Source organism: Perca flavescens, chromosome 20, assembly GCF_004354835.1.
Source record: "Perca flavescens isolate YP-PL-M2 chromosome 20, PFLA_1.0, whole genome shotgun sequence".
Lineage (NCBI taxonomy): Eukaryota > Metazoa > Chordata > Actinopteri > Perciformes > Percidae > Perca > Perca flavescens.
This window is the reverse complement of record NC_041350.1, coordinates 25,005,848-25,020,734: the sequence shown is the minus strand read 5'-3', so window position 1 is coordinate 25,020,734 and position 14,887 is coordinate 25,005,848. Positions and strand designations below refer to the sequence as shown.

At 43.9% G+C, this 14,887-nt stretch overlaps 1 protein-coding gene across 4 annotated transcripts in view; it reads right to left on the bottom strand.

Annotated features, from left to right (window-relative positions):
* The window catches only part of slc8a3 (solute carrier family 8 member 3), a 169,208-nt gene that overhangs the window by 126,971 nt on the left and 27,350 nt on the right, over positions 1-14,887 (bottom strand). For 3 of the 4 annotated variants that reach the window (XM_028565289.1, XM_028565288.1, XM_028565290.1), the window contains exon 2: positions 754-2,621. The exons of the other annotated variant lie outside the window; for it this stretch is intronic. In XM_028565289.1, coding sequence (XP_028421090.1) covers positions 754-2,534 — 1,781 coding nt within the window. In that variant the 5' untranslated portion in view covers positions 2,535-2,621. The remainder of the gene's footprint in view (positions 1-753; positions 2,622-14,887) is intronic. 4 annotated transcript variants of the gene reach the window in all.

Sequence of the window (14,887 nt, the reverse complement as noted above, 5' to 3'; positions counted from 1 at the left end):
ACACTAGTCTCGTAGTCTACAGTTCCTTTTCTTCCATACTGCTTTCTTTTAATCGAAGCAGACATGACACAGAAACAAGAAAAGAAAAGAAAAAGTGCAAAAATCCAGTTCGCAGCAGGGATTAGTGAAGCAAGGGGCTGGGGGGTTACTTAAGGACTTCCCGTTTCCACAGTTGTGTGACGGATCCCAAAGTTGAATCCCTATTGCACGCAACACACACAGAATTGCTACAGCTTTGATTAGAGCAAAATCTCTTGACAGGAAAACAAGGGGATACAGAGTGCACGCTCAGATAAGAGTGCACACTGTCTAACCATGTAAAGAATTATTTATTTTTTTTAAATTCACAGTGATGAGTGCAAACAGCACATGAATAGGTGATGTTCTAAATTAAATGATGTCAAGAGGCAAAGAAGACTACATCTTTGTATCAAACGCTGAATGAGACGCATGTCTGGCAGGCTGCCGAATAGCTTTGAAACTAGCTTTCATATATTATATACTGTCGCTATCGTTACTTGACAGGTTTATCACCATCAAACTGCAATTCAAAAACAAAAACACACAGATCAATAGGATGCAAAAAGAACAAAAAAATAAATAAAAATGAGTTATTTATAACTCCTAAATGCACTTCATTTTCAATAACCTTGGTTGATTAAAAATCATCAATAATAAATCGCCAACAGCACGTTAATGAAAAGCAACTGCCGCACAACCATGAGAAAACAATAAAAAGAGTTGCTGTCTTACCAGGTCTCGTCGTTTTTGAACTCAAGCTCTCCGTAGGTGTCTTCAAAGTCCTCCCCTCCTCCTTTGGCGAGTCCCTCCATGGTGCGATAAGGCACAACGACTGTCCCCCTTGCTCCAGAAGTCCTTAGCACTTTCACTTCCATAATACCAATGCTCTCACTGATGTGCACCGAGCTACTCTCAAAGGTGAAGATGCCCGAATGATCGTCATCCAGAATGGTCACGGTGGCCACGGTGGGGAAGCCCAGCATGGCCTTTGGGTATGGGAGACTGTTGGGGGACAGCACCTCGTCCTCCGTCTCCAGGACACGCAGATTACAGAGCCGCACAAAAAAGTGCTCGTCCTCTTCAAAGATGTCGTCGTCTATGATGCCAATGTTGATTTCCTTGATCATCTCTCCTGGTTTGAACACTACTGTACCCTCTGAGAACTCGTAGTCGGCCCCGGCGTTAGCCGAGCCGTCCTCCGTCTTATAATCCACGTAAATGGTCTTGTTGATGTCGCCACCCTTTCTGGTGATGGACAGAATGGCGGCGCCACAGTTCTCGAGGCACTGGTAGACGGCAGGCTCAAACGCAATTCGAGACACGTACTCTTCTGGCTCCTCCACGTGCACCTCCTGCACACTGACGCTCTTCTTCGCCTGCTCTGCGACGTGTTTCTTCAGGATGTTCCCCGCGCCTGTCATCATGCGTGTAGCTTGAATGCGGTAGAAGGCACGGCTCTTTTGCTGGTGGGAGAGAGCATAGTAGTTGGCCATCTCAACCAGCTGATCCATCTCTTTCTCGGGGTGCTTCTGCTTCAGGTCTTTCAAGATGCGGATCATGTCGCGCCGGGACTCGTCGACCTCTTTGCTCTCGATCAGACCAATGAGATTGCTTGCCGCCCCTCCGTCCATGAAGTGAGAGTTGACCATCTTGCCGTCCATCTCAATCCCCTTGGAGCGTTCTGCCTCCGTCTCAATGATGACGCCCCTGTGTTTGTCGGTGCGATACTTCTTGTGCATGAACTTGTAGAAGAGTAGTCGTCTGTCCGCTACCCATGCAAGGAGTACGCATATGGGGAAGAAGGCCAGTGTGAGTAGACCCTCCCAGACCTGGACTACGTTGGGAGAAAACACAGCCAGAATCATGTAGAGCCAGATGTAAGCAAAGATGCTCCAGCCTGCAGTGACAAAGAACACTCGGAGGTGTTTGATCTTGCGTACCTCTCCTTGGGGAATGACAGACACACAGAGGCCAATGATGACAAACATATTGAAGGCTGCACTGCCGACAATTGTGGCTGGCCCGAGCTCACCAGATTTGAACCCATGTCCACAAATCTCAATTACAGAGAGCATAATCTCAGGGGCGGACGAGCCCAAGGCCATGAGGGTGAGGTTCGAGACCGTTTCATTCCACACCCGAATTGTGGTGGTGGTCGTTTCCCCATTGGGCCTTTTGATGACAATTTCCTTCTCCTGGGAGGTGATGACCTCGATGGCCGCCATGAAGCGGTCGGCAATGATGGACACTCCGAGAAACATGTAGATCATGGCCACAAAATACACAATGACCCGTGCGATCTTGTCTCCCATGGAGGGATCCTCGGGATACCAGATGGGCAGGATGATACCTGCATGACACTTGGAGTTTCCCGAGCAGGTTGCATTGCTAGGGGTTAGCAGAGGGCTCGGAGTGGTCCGGGCCTCTGTACAAAGGAAGGCTACAGCCACAGAGACCAGCCCCAACCAGAGGCAGGCCGACGACCCTGGCTTTACAGGCCTTGAACCCTCCATGCACCCTCCTTCGTCTCAAGGGTCCTTACCACACTGACAGTCCCCCTGGGATCCAGCACTGGGCTGTGACTTTTCTCTATTCACCACCTAAACACAACAGACAGAAACAACAAAGATCATATACATATTTAAGAGACAGAGTCTACTCTCATATGACAGAAAGCTTTCAAACAGGGGAAACAGTGGTAAGACAATTGCATCATGTTGCTTTGCATCTTATTACTAGACAGATAAATGCATCTTTTGCTTGATAAATATTTATTGTACTTTCTTCATGCATTACTTATTAAACATAATAGTTCAGTAATTACTTTAATCACATAATGGAATGGTTGTCCAACCTTAGACTCACACTGTTTTAAATCCCAAGTCTGAGGAGCAGTGTTAGTACAAGTGTGTAAGACTGTGTGTTTGCATTTCAGAAACGTACACTGTGAAAAGAATTTCTCAATTTTATAGGAGCGCAAGAATTCACATTATCCCACGATCCTTCTGTAAGACTTCAATGAGTTTCTGCCTCCTTCTTTACAAACAGCAGTCGTGAGACCTTTGTGTCTATGAGTGGCGGTCTGTAAAATAATTCCCCATGCTTAGGAATCCCATAGACCCACCACCTGTGGGAGGAACCGCTGGGGTCGGGTGCGCTGCTACACGGGTGGCAGTGAAGGTCAGGGGCCTCGACGGACCAGATCCGGGCAGCAGACGCTGGCTCTGGGGACGTGGAACGTCACCTCTCTGTGGGGGAAGGAGCCGGTGCGGGAGGTGGAGCGCTACCGGTTAGATCTGGTGGTGCTTACCTCTATGCACAGTCTCGGTTCTGGAATCATACTCCTGGATAGGGGTTGGACTCTTTTCTTCTCCGGAGTTGCCCAGGGTGTGAGGCGCCGGGCGGGTGTGGGGATACTCACAAGTCCCCGGCTGAGCGCCGCTACATTGGAGTTTACCCCGGTGGACGACAGGGTCGCCTCCCTACGCCTGCGGGTGGTGGGGGGGGAAACTCTGACTGTTGTTTGTGCATATGCACCAAACAAGAGTTCGGAGTATTCGGCCTTCTTGGAGACCTTGACTGGAGTCCTGCATGGGGCTCCAGTGGGGGACTCCATTGTTCTGCTGGGGGACTTCAACGCGCACGTGGGCAATGATGGAGACACATGGAGAGGCGTGATTGGGAGGAACGGCCTTCCTGATCTAAACCAGAGTGGTTGTTTGTTGTTGGACTTCTGTGCTAGTCATGGATTGTCTATAACAAGCACAATGTTCGAACATAGGGATGCTCATAAGTGTACATGATTGGTGGTCAGGGATAGCCGTCCGACTGAAGAAGGAGTCTTTCCGGGATATGTTATCCAGAGGACTCCGGTGGCGGTTGCAGGGTACTGAAGGGCTCGAAGGGCTGCAGCCTCTGCCGTGAAAGAGGCAAACCAGCGGGTGTGGGAGAAGTTTGAAGAAGACATGGAGAAGGACTTTTGGTCGGCACCAAGGGGCTTCTAGAAAACGGTTCGCCACCTCAGGAGGGGGAAGCGGGGAACCATCCAAGCTGTGTACAGTAAGGATGGGACACTGTTGACCTCAACTGAGGAGGTAATAGGGCGGTGGAAGGAGCACTTTGAGGAACTCATGAATCTGACTAATACGCCCTCTATGTTAGAGGCAGAGCTAGAGGATGATGGGGGATCATTGTCAATTTCCCAGGTGGAAGTCACTGATGTAGTCAAACAACTCCACAGTGGCAAAGCCCCTGGGATTGATGAGATCCGTCCAGAAATGCTCAAGGCTCTGGGTGTGGAGGGGCTGTCCTGGTTGACACGCCTCTTCAACATTGCGTGGAAGTCTGGGACAGTGCCAAAGGGGTGGCAGACCGGGGTGGTGGTCCCCCTTTTTAAAAAGAGGGACCAGAGGGTGTGTGCCAATTACAGGGGTATCACACTTCTCAGCCTCCCTGGTAAAGTCTACTCCAAGGTGCTGGAAAGGAGGGTTCGGCCGATAGCCAAACCTCGGGTTGAAGAGGAACAATGCGGATTCCGTCCTGGTCGTGGAACAACGGACCAGCTCTTCACTCTCGCAAGGATCCTGGAGGGAGCCTGGGAGTATGCCCAACCGGTCTACATGTGTTTTGTGGATCTGGAAAAGGCGTATGACCGGGTCCCCCGGGAGATACTGTGGGAGGTGCTGCGGGAGTATGGGGTGATGGGGTCTCTTCTCAGGGCCATCCAATCTCTGTACGACCAAAGTGAGAGCTGTGTCCGGGTTCTCGGCAGTAAGTCAGACTCGTTTCAGGTGAGGGTTGGCCTCCGCCAGGGCTGCGCTTTGTCCCCAATCCTGTTTGTAACATTTATGGACAGGATATCGAGGCGTTGTCGGGGTGGGGAGGGGTTGCAGTTTGGTGGGCTGGGGATCTCATCGCTGCTCTTTGCAGATGATGTGGTCCAGATGGCATCATCGGCCTGCGACCTTCAGCACTCACTGGATCAGTTCTCAGCTGAGAGTGAAGCAGTTGGGATGAGGATCAGCACCTCTAAATCTGAGGCCATGGTTCTCAGCAGGAAACCGATGGAGTGCCTACTCCAGGTAGGGAATGAGTCCTTACCCCAAGTGAAGGAGTTTAAGTACCTTGGGATTTTGTTCGCGAGTGAGGGGACAATGGAGCGGGAGATTGGTCGGAGAATTGGTGCAGCGGGTGTGGTATTACATTCAATCTATTGCACCGTTGTGACGAAAAGAGAGCTAAGCCAGAAGGCAAAGCTCTCGATCTACCGGTCAGTTTTCGTTCCTACCCTCACCTATGGTCATGAAGGCTGGGTCATGACCGAAAGAACGAGATCCAGGGTACAAGTGGTACAAGCTCAGTCATCCGTGAGGAGCTCGGAGTAGAGCTGCTGCTCCTTCACGTCGGAAGGAGCCAGTTGAGGTGGTTCGGGCATCTGGTAAGGATGCCCCCTGGGAGCCTCCCTAGGGAGGTGTTCCAGGCACGTCCAACTGGGAGGAGGCCTCGGGGAAGACCCAGGACTAGGTGGAGGGATTATATCTCCAACCTGGCCTGGGAATGCCTCGGGATCCCCCAGTCGGAGCTGGTTAATGTTGCTCGGGAAAGGGAAGTTTGGGGTCCCCTGCTGGAGCTGCTCCCCCCGCGACCCGATACCAGATAAGCGGACAAAGATGGATGGATGGATGCTTAGGAATTCATGAGATTTGTGGTAATGTGAACGATGTAGATAACATTAGTTTAATAAAATCATGGCCTGTGGGCTAATTTCTAATCATAACGTTTATTTTCAGTTAAGATGTGGATACGTGCGTCCAATAATGTGGATTTGAGTGTGATTGTCTGAGATCTCAGGGGTAATACACAGCTCGGAACCAAACAGCTCGCTCAGCAGGCGTACAATGTTGCCAAACTAAGCACTGTCCAAAATGTTGCATTGGCAAAAAAAAAAAAAAAAAAAACTGCAGAGGGGAGGCAGGAGACCATCAAGAGGCAAACTGAAACAAAGGATACAGATGTCCCGTCCAAATTCATTATATACTGAGCTCTAAATGCACACTTGCCACTTCCGCAAGAGAGAGCAGCTTTACAATACCAATGCAGATGTTGTCCGAAGTCATAAAAGCTCAGGCTAAGCATCTTACGCACCTCTTCAGCACTTATGAGATAGGACTTAACAATTCTTTTGATGCTAACAGCGAAGGCCAGAGGCAATGGGAGCATGAAGAACAGTTAACCACCCCAAACTGAGAAGACGTGAGCTGCTTTAAGAGATAAGACAGGGGATTTATTATAAAGGCTCTCTTCTCAGTAGTACCTGTGATTATTTGGGGCTTCGGGAGGATGGGTGGGGCCCTTCTGCAGCCTCCACCATACCTTTGGGCCCCTGAGACACACAGACAATTTAGTCTGAATTAGAATGATCTCCTGAGACAGATACAGACTCTGAAGGTAATCATTCTGTCCTGAATTCACTGGAGGATTTATATTTTTTATTACTGTCACACTTGTTTCCCCTTTGCTTTTGTTGAGCTAAATGTAGTTGGAGCTTTTCTACATTTTGTACCTAAAAGTGCATTCTTGTGTTCTGATTGCTGGTTAAAGGGTTGATTACCTCTGGGGCCGCCTGCACTAAAATCTGTACAGTACGCACTCATGGCACTTCAAGGCACTTTGGATAAAAGCATCCACTAAATGGCATATGTTATGCTGTGTAATGCAGATTTCTTATTCGATTTAAGTATTGTGCAGTACACTGGATCTGAAGACTTTTAAAACTACTTGAAACTCCCAGGTGATACGTTTTTAAATGATATCCATCAACCAGACGGACCACTGGCTTGTTTTGGATAGCTGACAGATTTTTCAGTGGAAGTAATGATAGTCAAACAGGAGCTGGCACTGACACCAATTTAAAAGCCAAATATTGTCTCTGGAACCTGGTCAGTGTCAACACACAATGTCTGCAAAACAAAAAATTGGCAAAGTTTCTATCAATGTCTTGTGTGCAAGGGACTTTGTTCCCACAGCCCTATGTTCCCACATTTCTAAGAAAAGAAAAAAATGTCACTGAAAATTAGGCCCCATGTTCCCACATTTCTAAGATTCTTTTTCAAAATTAGGCCCTATGTTCCCACATTTCCTTTTTCATAAATTTTCTATCAGATTTTATCCCCCTTTCTCCCAGTTTGGTAGCCAATTACACCCAACCTATTATCCAGTAGCAATAGACTACAGATGGAATGTAACCCTAACCCTAACATAGGGCCTAATTTTAAGAAATTGTTAGAAATGTGGGAACATACAGTAGGTCTGTGGGAACATTGGGCCTGATTTTCAGTGAAAGAAAATTCTTAGAAATGTGGGAACATAGGGCTGTGGGACCATTGGGCTGGGTTTCGCAAAACCAATTAATATATTCTGAAATAAATCATTCCTAATATTTCAAATTTAATGGTTCATAGATACAAAGAATTGCATCACTATCAGTATTACGATGTCTTTCAAGGGATCACAACCTCAATAACATTTAGAAAGATATCTTTCCAGAAGTGCTTTTTTAAAGAGGTGATAAAACTGTAGTAATGCAAAAAAAAAGTAATGCAGGATATCTCAGCTTGAAATGAAACTCCTTAGATGTTAAAAAAAAGATGGTGATTGCAAGAGCAGCACACTGATCTGGAGGATGGAAGAAGGGATGACAGCAAACAGCAGCAGAAGCGAGAGACAAGGAACTTAAATTTAACTGAATCAGCAGAGCCATTTATATGGACAGGAGCCAGCTATGCAATCCCTGTGAGAACCGACAGCGCTGAGCACAAACAAAAACAACAGGGAAATAATTGAGTGACAAAGTTGTTACTTAATGAGAGAAAAGTTGAATCCGAAAAACTATGGAATTTGCAGCTCTTTTGTATCCGTCTGAAAGTTTAACACAGAAACTCACCTACAAGAGTACACTTTTAGAAATAAAAAAAATGTGTGCATTGCTTAAATTACAGTCCTAGAGCTCTATCATCATGTACTGGAATTGACTTTTATTTGAAAAGTGACAGCAAGGAAACCTTTTGAAAAAGGCTGAAGGGAGTGCTGCTTCCAGTTTCAGAATCAGAGCAGCACTGCTGACCTGCTAGCTTCTCCCTGTCTTTTTTATTGCATAGTGGCTAGCTGGGGTGGATGGTCAGAAACTGCAATGAGGCAGAAACAGACCAAGCATCCAGAATTTAAAGGCTAGAGAGGTTGTTACAACCTGGGGACGGGAATGATTAAATGACTGGTCATTTAATCGCTAGGTGATAAACAAGAGGCAGAGTATCCTAAATCCAAAGTGTTGAGTCAAAGTTAAACCACTTATTATATACTTACTAAAATTATGTTAGCATTTGTAGGCTGGCTGGGTTAATCGCACCATTTTTAGACTAGTCATTTAAAAAGCAACGCAATTCAAGATTACTCCATCCTTGTCGTGGCAAGCTTACTGTATTGGCAAACAGTTGCCTACATGTACACATCCAGCACAGAGCAACATTAGGGACCGTTTGGTATTTATGGAATGGACCACCGGAAGAAAATAGGGGAGGGTGATGTCTTTTCTTTGTCCTTTGTTGAGGGGAGGGTTATCCAAAAAAATTTTGTCCAGAATCCAACTAATTTGTATTCATAGAAACAGCTAAATTTCAAAGTGGCTTGTTTGGTGCATATTTATCCATGTAGCTCTCAGTCTCGCCCCCGCTACCAGATGGGTCTGACCCATGAGTTTGCTGGGAGGCAGAGGGTGCAAGTGCATCTCGCTGCAGCCCTGGTGGCTGAAACGGGTAATTGCATTGTTTAAAATATGAGTGGAATAATTAACCCATGACCAGATATTTTATAAATATTTTAGCTAAATAACACAAAACAACTAAATGGTGATAGGTAATACATCTGATTTCATATAATGCTTTAGTAAAAAAAAATATTTCCTGGCTGACAATGCGAGCAGCAGGACGCAAAAAACGAAAATGAATGTTGCTAGTCTGGACATCTTACTGTGCCAAGGTTGCAATAAAGGTTTCCTAAATGCCACATTTGATGTCATCTTACTGATTGCGGGTTTTGTGTAGATTTGGACTTACGTTTATTCCACTTTGTTTAAACGGCGAAGTGGAGGAAGCCTAGTGACGAGTCCATAGCAACCAGTTTGTGTGTTGAATGTTACCCAGAGTGCTTTGCTGAATGGTCTCCATGTTTTATTGTTTTATTTCATGTGAATACTAGTTTACTAGAGGAGTAACTTAGTATTTGAAGTGATGCAGTAATGCAGGAAGTGTGCATTTAGTTTCCATTGTAGTTAGTATTGTGTTTCCACAACAACGTTAGTGAGTAAATCTACGAAAATGGCCCCCCACACCATAAAAGAGGAGTGGGAAGCGTCAGATGAGAAAGCAGCGGTTTAATCACATATGTCATTGCTGTAAATAAACAATGGTAATCTGTATATCTTTGCCAAGCGCAAACCAGTACAGAAGGTATCGATAAATTGTTGGGGGAGGGTCATGCATTTTTTCCCAAATTGTTTTGGAGGGTCATAGAAAAATTATTACTGGCGAGGGCAGGGTCATGTATATTTTGACTGAAGGTCCAAAAACTCCTCCGGTGGTCCCTGAAATAAATAACGAACAGGTCCCTTAGCAACATTAATTACCTCCGCCAAAAAAAAGTTACATTTTTGGTTTGGTTTGTCGTTTGGTCGCTCAGCAGGATTATGAAAAAACTACAGGCCCGAATTTATTGACACTGGGTGGAAGGGTGTAGCACAGGACACGGAAGAAGCCGTTACATTTTGGAGCCGATCCAAATCACGGGGCAAATACAAAAAATATTTTTCATTTTTGTTAACATAGCCAGATAGGGCTTTTGGGCTGAATTTGTGCGGTTTCAGAATGATCCGAAAAATGAGTTCCCGACTGGGAAAATTCGCACTGCATTAACATTGTGGAAAGGGGCATGGGTTTGGCAGAGGTCTGCGCTCTCTGAGTGCCTTCCTAGTCTGAAGTCATGTTTCTGTCCACATGAGGAATAACAATCCAAGATGAACTATTCTTTTAGATCTGTTTTGGTCTACACCAACTCCAGAGGGAAATATCTGGCTCTTCAGCTGCTAAATTCTGCATTATGTTCACCAGCTAGCTGGCTACCATTATCCGTCTACTGTTTGGTGCTGGGAATGTAGAATACGGTTCACTTAAAACAGCTGCTACAGCCAAATACGACTCTATGTGAGCCGTGAGAGTGAACCAAAACAGTAAAGGTGCAAACCTTTAAAAAAATGTAAAAAAATAAAAAGGAGCTGAAATAATTGTCTGTAGTCTCATCACTACAAACAACCTCTTTTACATACAGGTACTGACAGTATCTAATAATACTCATTACAGCAGCTTTAAATGAGCTGACATTTACTGTCCTTCAGGGCTTTAATGCAGACAGTTGGAGACTCATGTCTCCATGTGTAAATGTGTTATGATAGTATCGAAGGAGGACAGTGATGAAAAAGAGTAAATGTGCTCAGTCGGCCTACTCTGGATAAACAGAGGTACAACAAAACGGCAAACAAGCCAAATACCCATAAATCCAAGAGCAAACTACCAGAGTGACACAGAGAATTTTAAAGATATAAAGACTGGACAGGGACTCAATTGTCAGCTAACTACTTCCTGCCTTTTCCTGTAGACATAACAATTTCACAAGCTGAGAAAAAATGCTCAGAAAGAAGTTTGTAATTGTAAAGTAAAGTTGTGCTCATTTCAGGCGCTCCCAAAAGAATTCCTAACCTCTGAATTTTACCTCATCCTTAAGGCCCTACTAGCACTACTTGTACTACTACTTCCTCTACTGCTACTGGTATGAATATTACTTTCAAAAGCATTACTATACTGCCTGTACTAACACTAACAATACTGCTACCAACTACTACTACTACTACTAATCTACCATGACTACTTCTACTAACCTTGATACTACAACTACCACGGCTGACACAAGACTGTTAAAGGGGTACTCCATTAATTTAATATTTCACTTCTATAACAACCATTTCCTATAAATGACCTTTATATACTAATTTCCAATATTAACATAAAAAAATAATTATTGCCATGCAGCTAATGTTTTTATCAACATAATGAGGAAATGTAATTGCAGTATCTAGCAAGTTGCAAAATATTGATACTGAACAAACCAGTACAATGTTGCCACTGACAATATCCATAGCAACTAAAGAATTATTTGACTTTTTTAGGTCACAATCAGGCACACACAGCACTTGGTTAAGGTTAGGAAAGATAGTGGTTATGCAAGACACATAATGTTATTAACATTTAACTGAAACCACAATCTTTCACTACCAAAAACCAAATGCTTTGTCCTTACGGTACATTGATCTTGCGCTTCCTCAAAAATAACACTGCCTGTGAACATAATCCGTGCAGCAATTACATTTCCCAACACCACATCACTGGGAAAACTTTACAAACTTATTTTTTGAGGAGACAATGTGGTCCATAAAGTTAAAAGACTTGTCAGAGACCGATTCAAAAAAGAATCAAAGCAGTATCGCTATGATACTTGCTGACTTAAAATCCCCATTTATATCTGGTATTAATAACGTGATCTGTACCTAATCTGGATGATGACATCTGGAGCAGGGGCCTCTGCATTTACACCTGGTATCCATAAGCATCCTCCATAGCTACTGCTAATAGGCTACACGATTTACTTTATTGTCATTGTCATGTGTACTTCCATACATGCAAAAATGAAATACTGTTCCCCCAGCTAGTGTCCGTATAAAACAAGTAAATAAATAGGATAAAAAACACATAAAATACGATCTAAAGCATATAAACATGTAAGAGGAGTTTGGGCACCGAATATTAAAGTGCAGTGGAGAGTAGCAGCTTGTGCAGAATAGCAGCACAGTATGTAAAGTGCAAGTGCAATGCAGTCATGTGTTTAGTCCAAAGAAAGTGCAGTTCAGGCAGGTAGCTGCACAGTAGGGAAACATGGCAGTGGGAGGGGGCACAGTCCATTCAAAATCCTAACAGGCAACTGGAAAAGGAGAAGTCTGGTGACATTTTAACTTACTGGGTGGAAAGTTTTATTAAGAATGCTCATGTAGGTGCGACCTCTAGCTCACCCAGTAGAATGTGCGCCCCATGTAGGCTGAGTCCTTGGCAGCGGCCCGGGTTCGAATCCGACCCGCGGCCCTTTGCTGCATGTCGTCCCTGCTCTCTCTCCCCTTTCCTGTCTTAAAGCTATCCTGTCAATTAAAGGCCATACAAAGCCCAAAAAAATAATCTCAAAGAAAAAAGAATGATCGTGTTGTATGATATGCATTTACAACAGACCAACTCAAGGTGTGGTGTGGGCAGCCAATCCATCACATTCTGACCACAATGCATTCTGTTGTACTGCATTGATTACCATGTGTTTTTCCTTCTCCAGACATACAGATCACATGTTAACGCCAGTTGTAAACGGGGCCTTATTTCCTAGAAGCTCAAAAAATGCTGGAACCTACAATTCCTATAATGCACCTCCGTAATGTGCATTGGAGCCTCCCTGACTACTACATGCACAGTACACATATCCACCTCCAGAACCACAGAAGACATCATACAACTGTTTTCACTAGCTCAATAGTGCCTTTTTAACAAATATCTTCATATTGCAAAAAATGCTGGTAATATATCCAATAGGGATGGATTGATTTGATGGGTTAGTTTTATTGATTGAGAAACCATTTAAGACACACAACCACACAGTCTTGGCAATAATGGAAAGCTCGTTATTACATTTAACCTCACAGGGATTTTGTATTTTAAATATTGATTTTCTATCCCAGCACAGCAAAGTGTATTGGGTGCTGGCAGCTGATTGCAGAGTGAACGATTCCATTTCTTCCACGTGTACCAACATTAGAGCCATGACCCCTAAATTAGAAGCTACACAAAACAATTTGCATACTAATTACGGTTTTAAGGATTGTATTTTGCATAGTGAATGTAGAGGAGGACTGTCGCTGGAGTTTAATCAAGACTGTTCAGCTGCCACCAGAAAGTATTAAAAATCAACCGAAAAGACAAAGTTGTTCACAAAAACTGCACAGGAATTTAAGAGTCATATTACAACTGACATATTTAAATTAAGGGTGAAGTTCAGCTTTGACATATTCCAATTAAGTCCAACACTGACCTCTTCAACCACAAATAGTTGAGGGTGAACCCACTTAAACTCCATTTACACAACTCTTAACCACTAAATATAAACAAAATTATTATTATAAAGTTCAGAAAAAGTGCCCATTATAACAATAAACAACTTCTCCCATCTTATAAAGCAGACAAATACAAATGTGTTAATAAAAAGGTTGAACTGATGCTTACAGAGATAACTGTGCAAATATTCATAAACTGTTATATTGAACCTGTGAGTATTTTCTATCAAATTTCAAAAGGAGTTCATTTTTTTCCCTGATTTTTAATCCTGTTAGGTGTAAAATGCCTAAAACAGCATTTAGACCATCATAATGGGATAGTAAAACTAATTCAAGTCTGAATTGATTAAATTCCTTTAGAATTAGATCTTTACAGTAGGACATTTTTTTACCACAATGAGAAGAAACACTATAGGCTTTTTAATTTGTATTTTTAATTATATAAAATGTGTCCAAATCAACTGAATAACAGAGTAAATAGGCTAAAATGTGTTAGGAAGAAAATGATGCACTGCAATACCTTTGTTATGAGCGAGGAACCATCGATAATCGATTAACCGTTTTTAAGCAAAAATGCCAAAAACATTCTGTGGTCCAAGCTATTTTCTTCTGACATTAAACTAAATAACGTTGTGTTCTGGACTGTTGGACTGACCAAACAAACTACTTGAATATATCCATCAGGCTTTGGGAAATAGATTTTTTTGTGTGATTTTCTGAGTGTGATTTCATGGATCAAATGATCATAGCCTACAGACAGTTGAAGCCCTGATCAGTCTTACTCTATGCCTTTCTGTACACCTCTGACACAGTGGATTGTAAAGAGAAAAGCAACATTAATGTTGGATTTCGTGCATGTTTTAAGTGATCACCACCCTTTATATTCCCTGACTGGTGCAGGCAGCACAGCACAGCGTTAACACAGTTGCTGAGAGGGGGAGAGCGGCTGCTCTTCTCACAGATCTCTTTCTCCTATTTTGGGACGAGGGTCCTGTTTAAAGAGGCTACTTGAGATGCGCGTAAACATGCACTCAGCAGACACACAGAGAGCCTCAGCTGTTGATGATTAATCATCAGAAGGCCGTTTCGCTCACTATATACCGATGGCAGTGTAGGCTACCTGAAGGGGGGGAATCCCTGCTGGAGCACCCATAGGCCCGCACCATAACTTATAGGATGCATACAGGCCTATACGCGGAAAGATGCACAAAGAATAGAAGAGCTCCCCTGAAACTATAACAGGCCAGTCTCAGGAAACACAACTGTGTCCAAATCCAACTCCAGACAGTGGCAGGCCGTGCAGAAGAAGCCAAAAATAGAGCCTGTATTAGCACAAACTAAAGATGTTTTTATTAAAACCTGGAAATGCAGGTGTTCAGCCAATCAGCAGCAGGAATGGGCTCGCCAGGCTGTAACAACCGGTAATCCAATAACTTGCGTTGACACACGCCAATTATTTTAAATGGCACACCCATTAGACGCTATATCACGAATCCATTGCAGCCTGTTGCAATGGATCACAATATCTGCACAATGATGAGGAGCAATGGGAGTTTAGACAGGTTTGGAGCCCTGGCAGCATGAAAGCGCTCCGGAGTGACGGACCACATCACATCA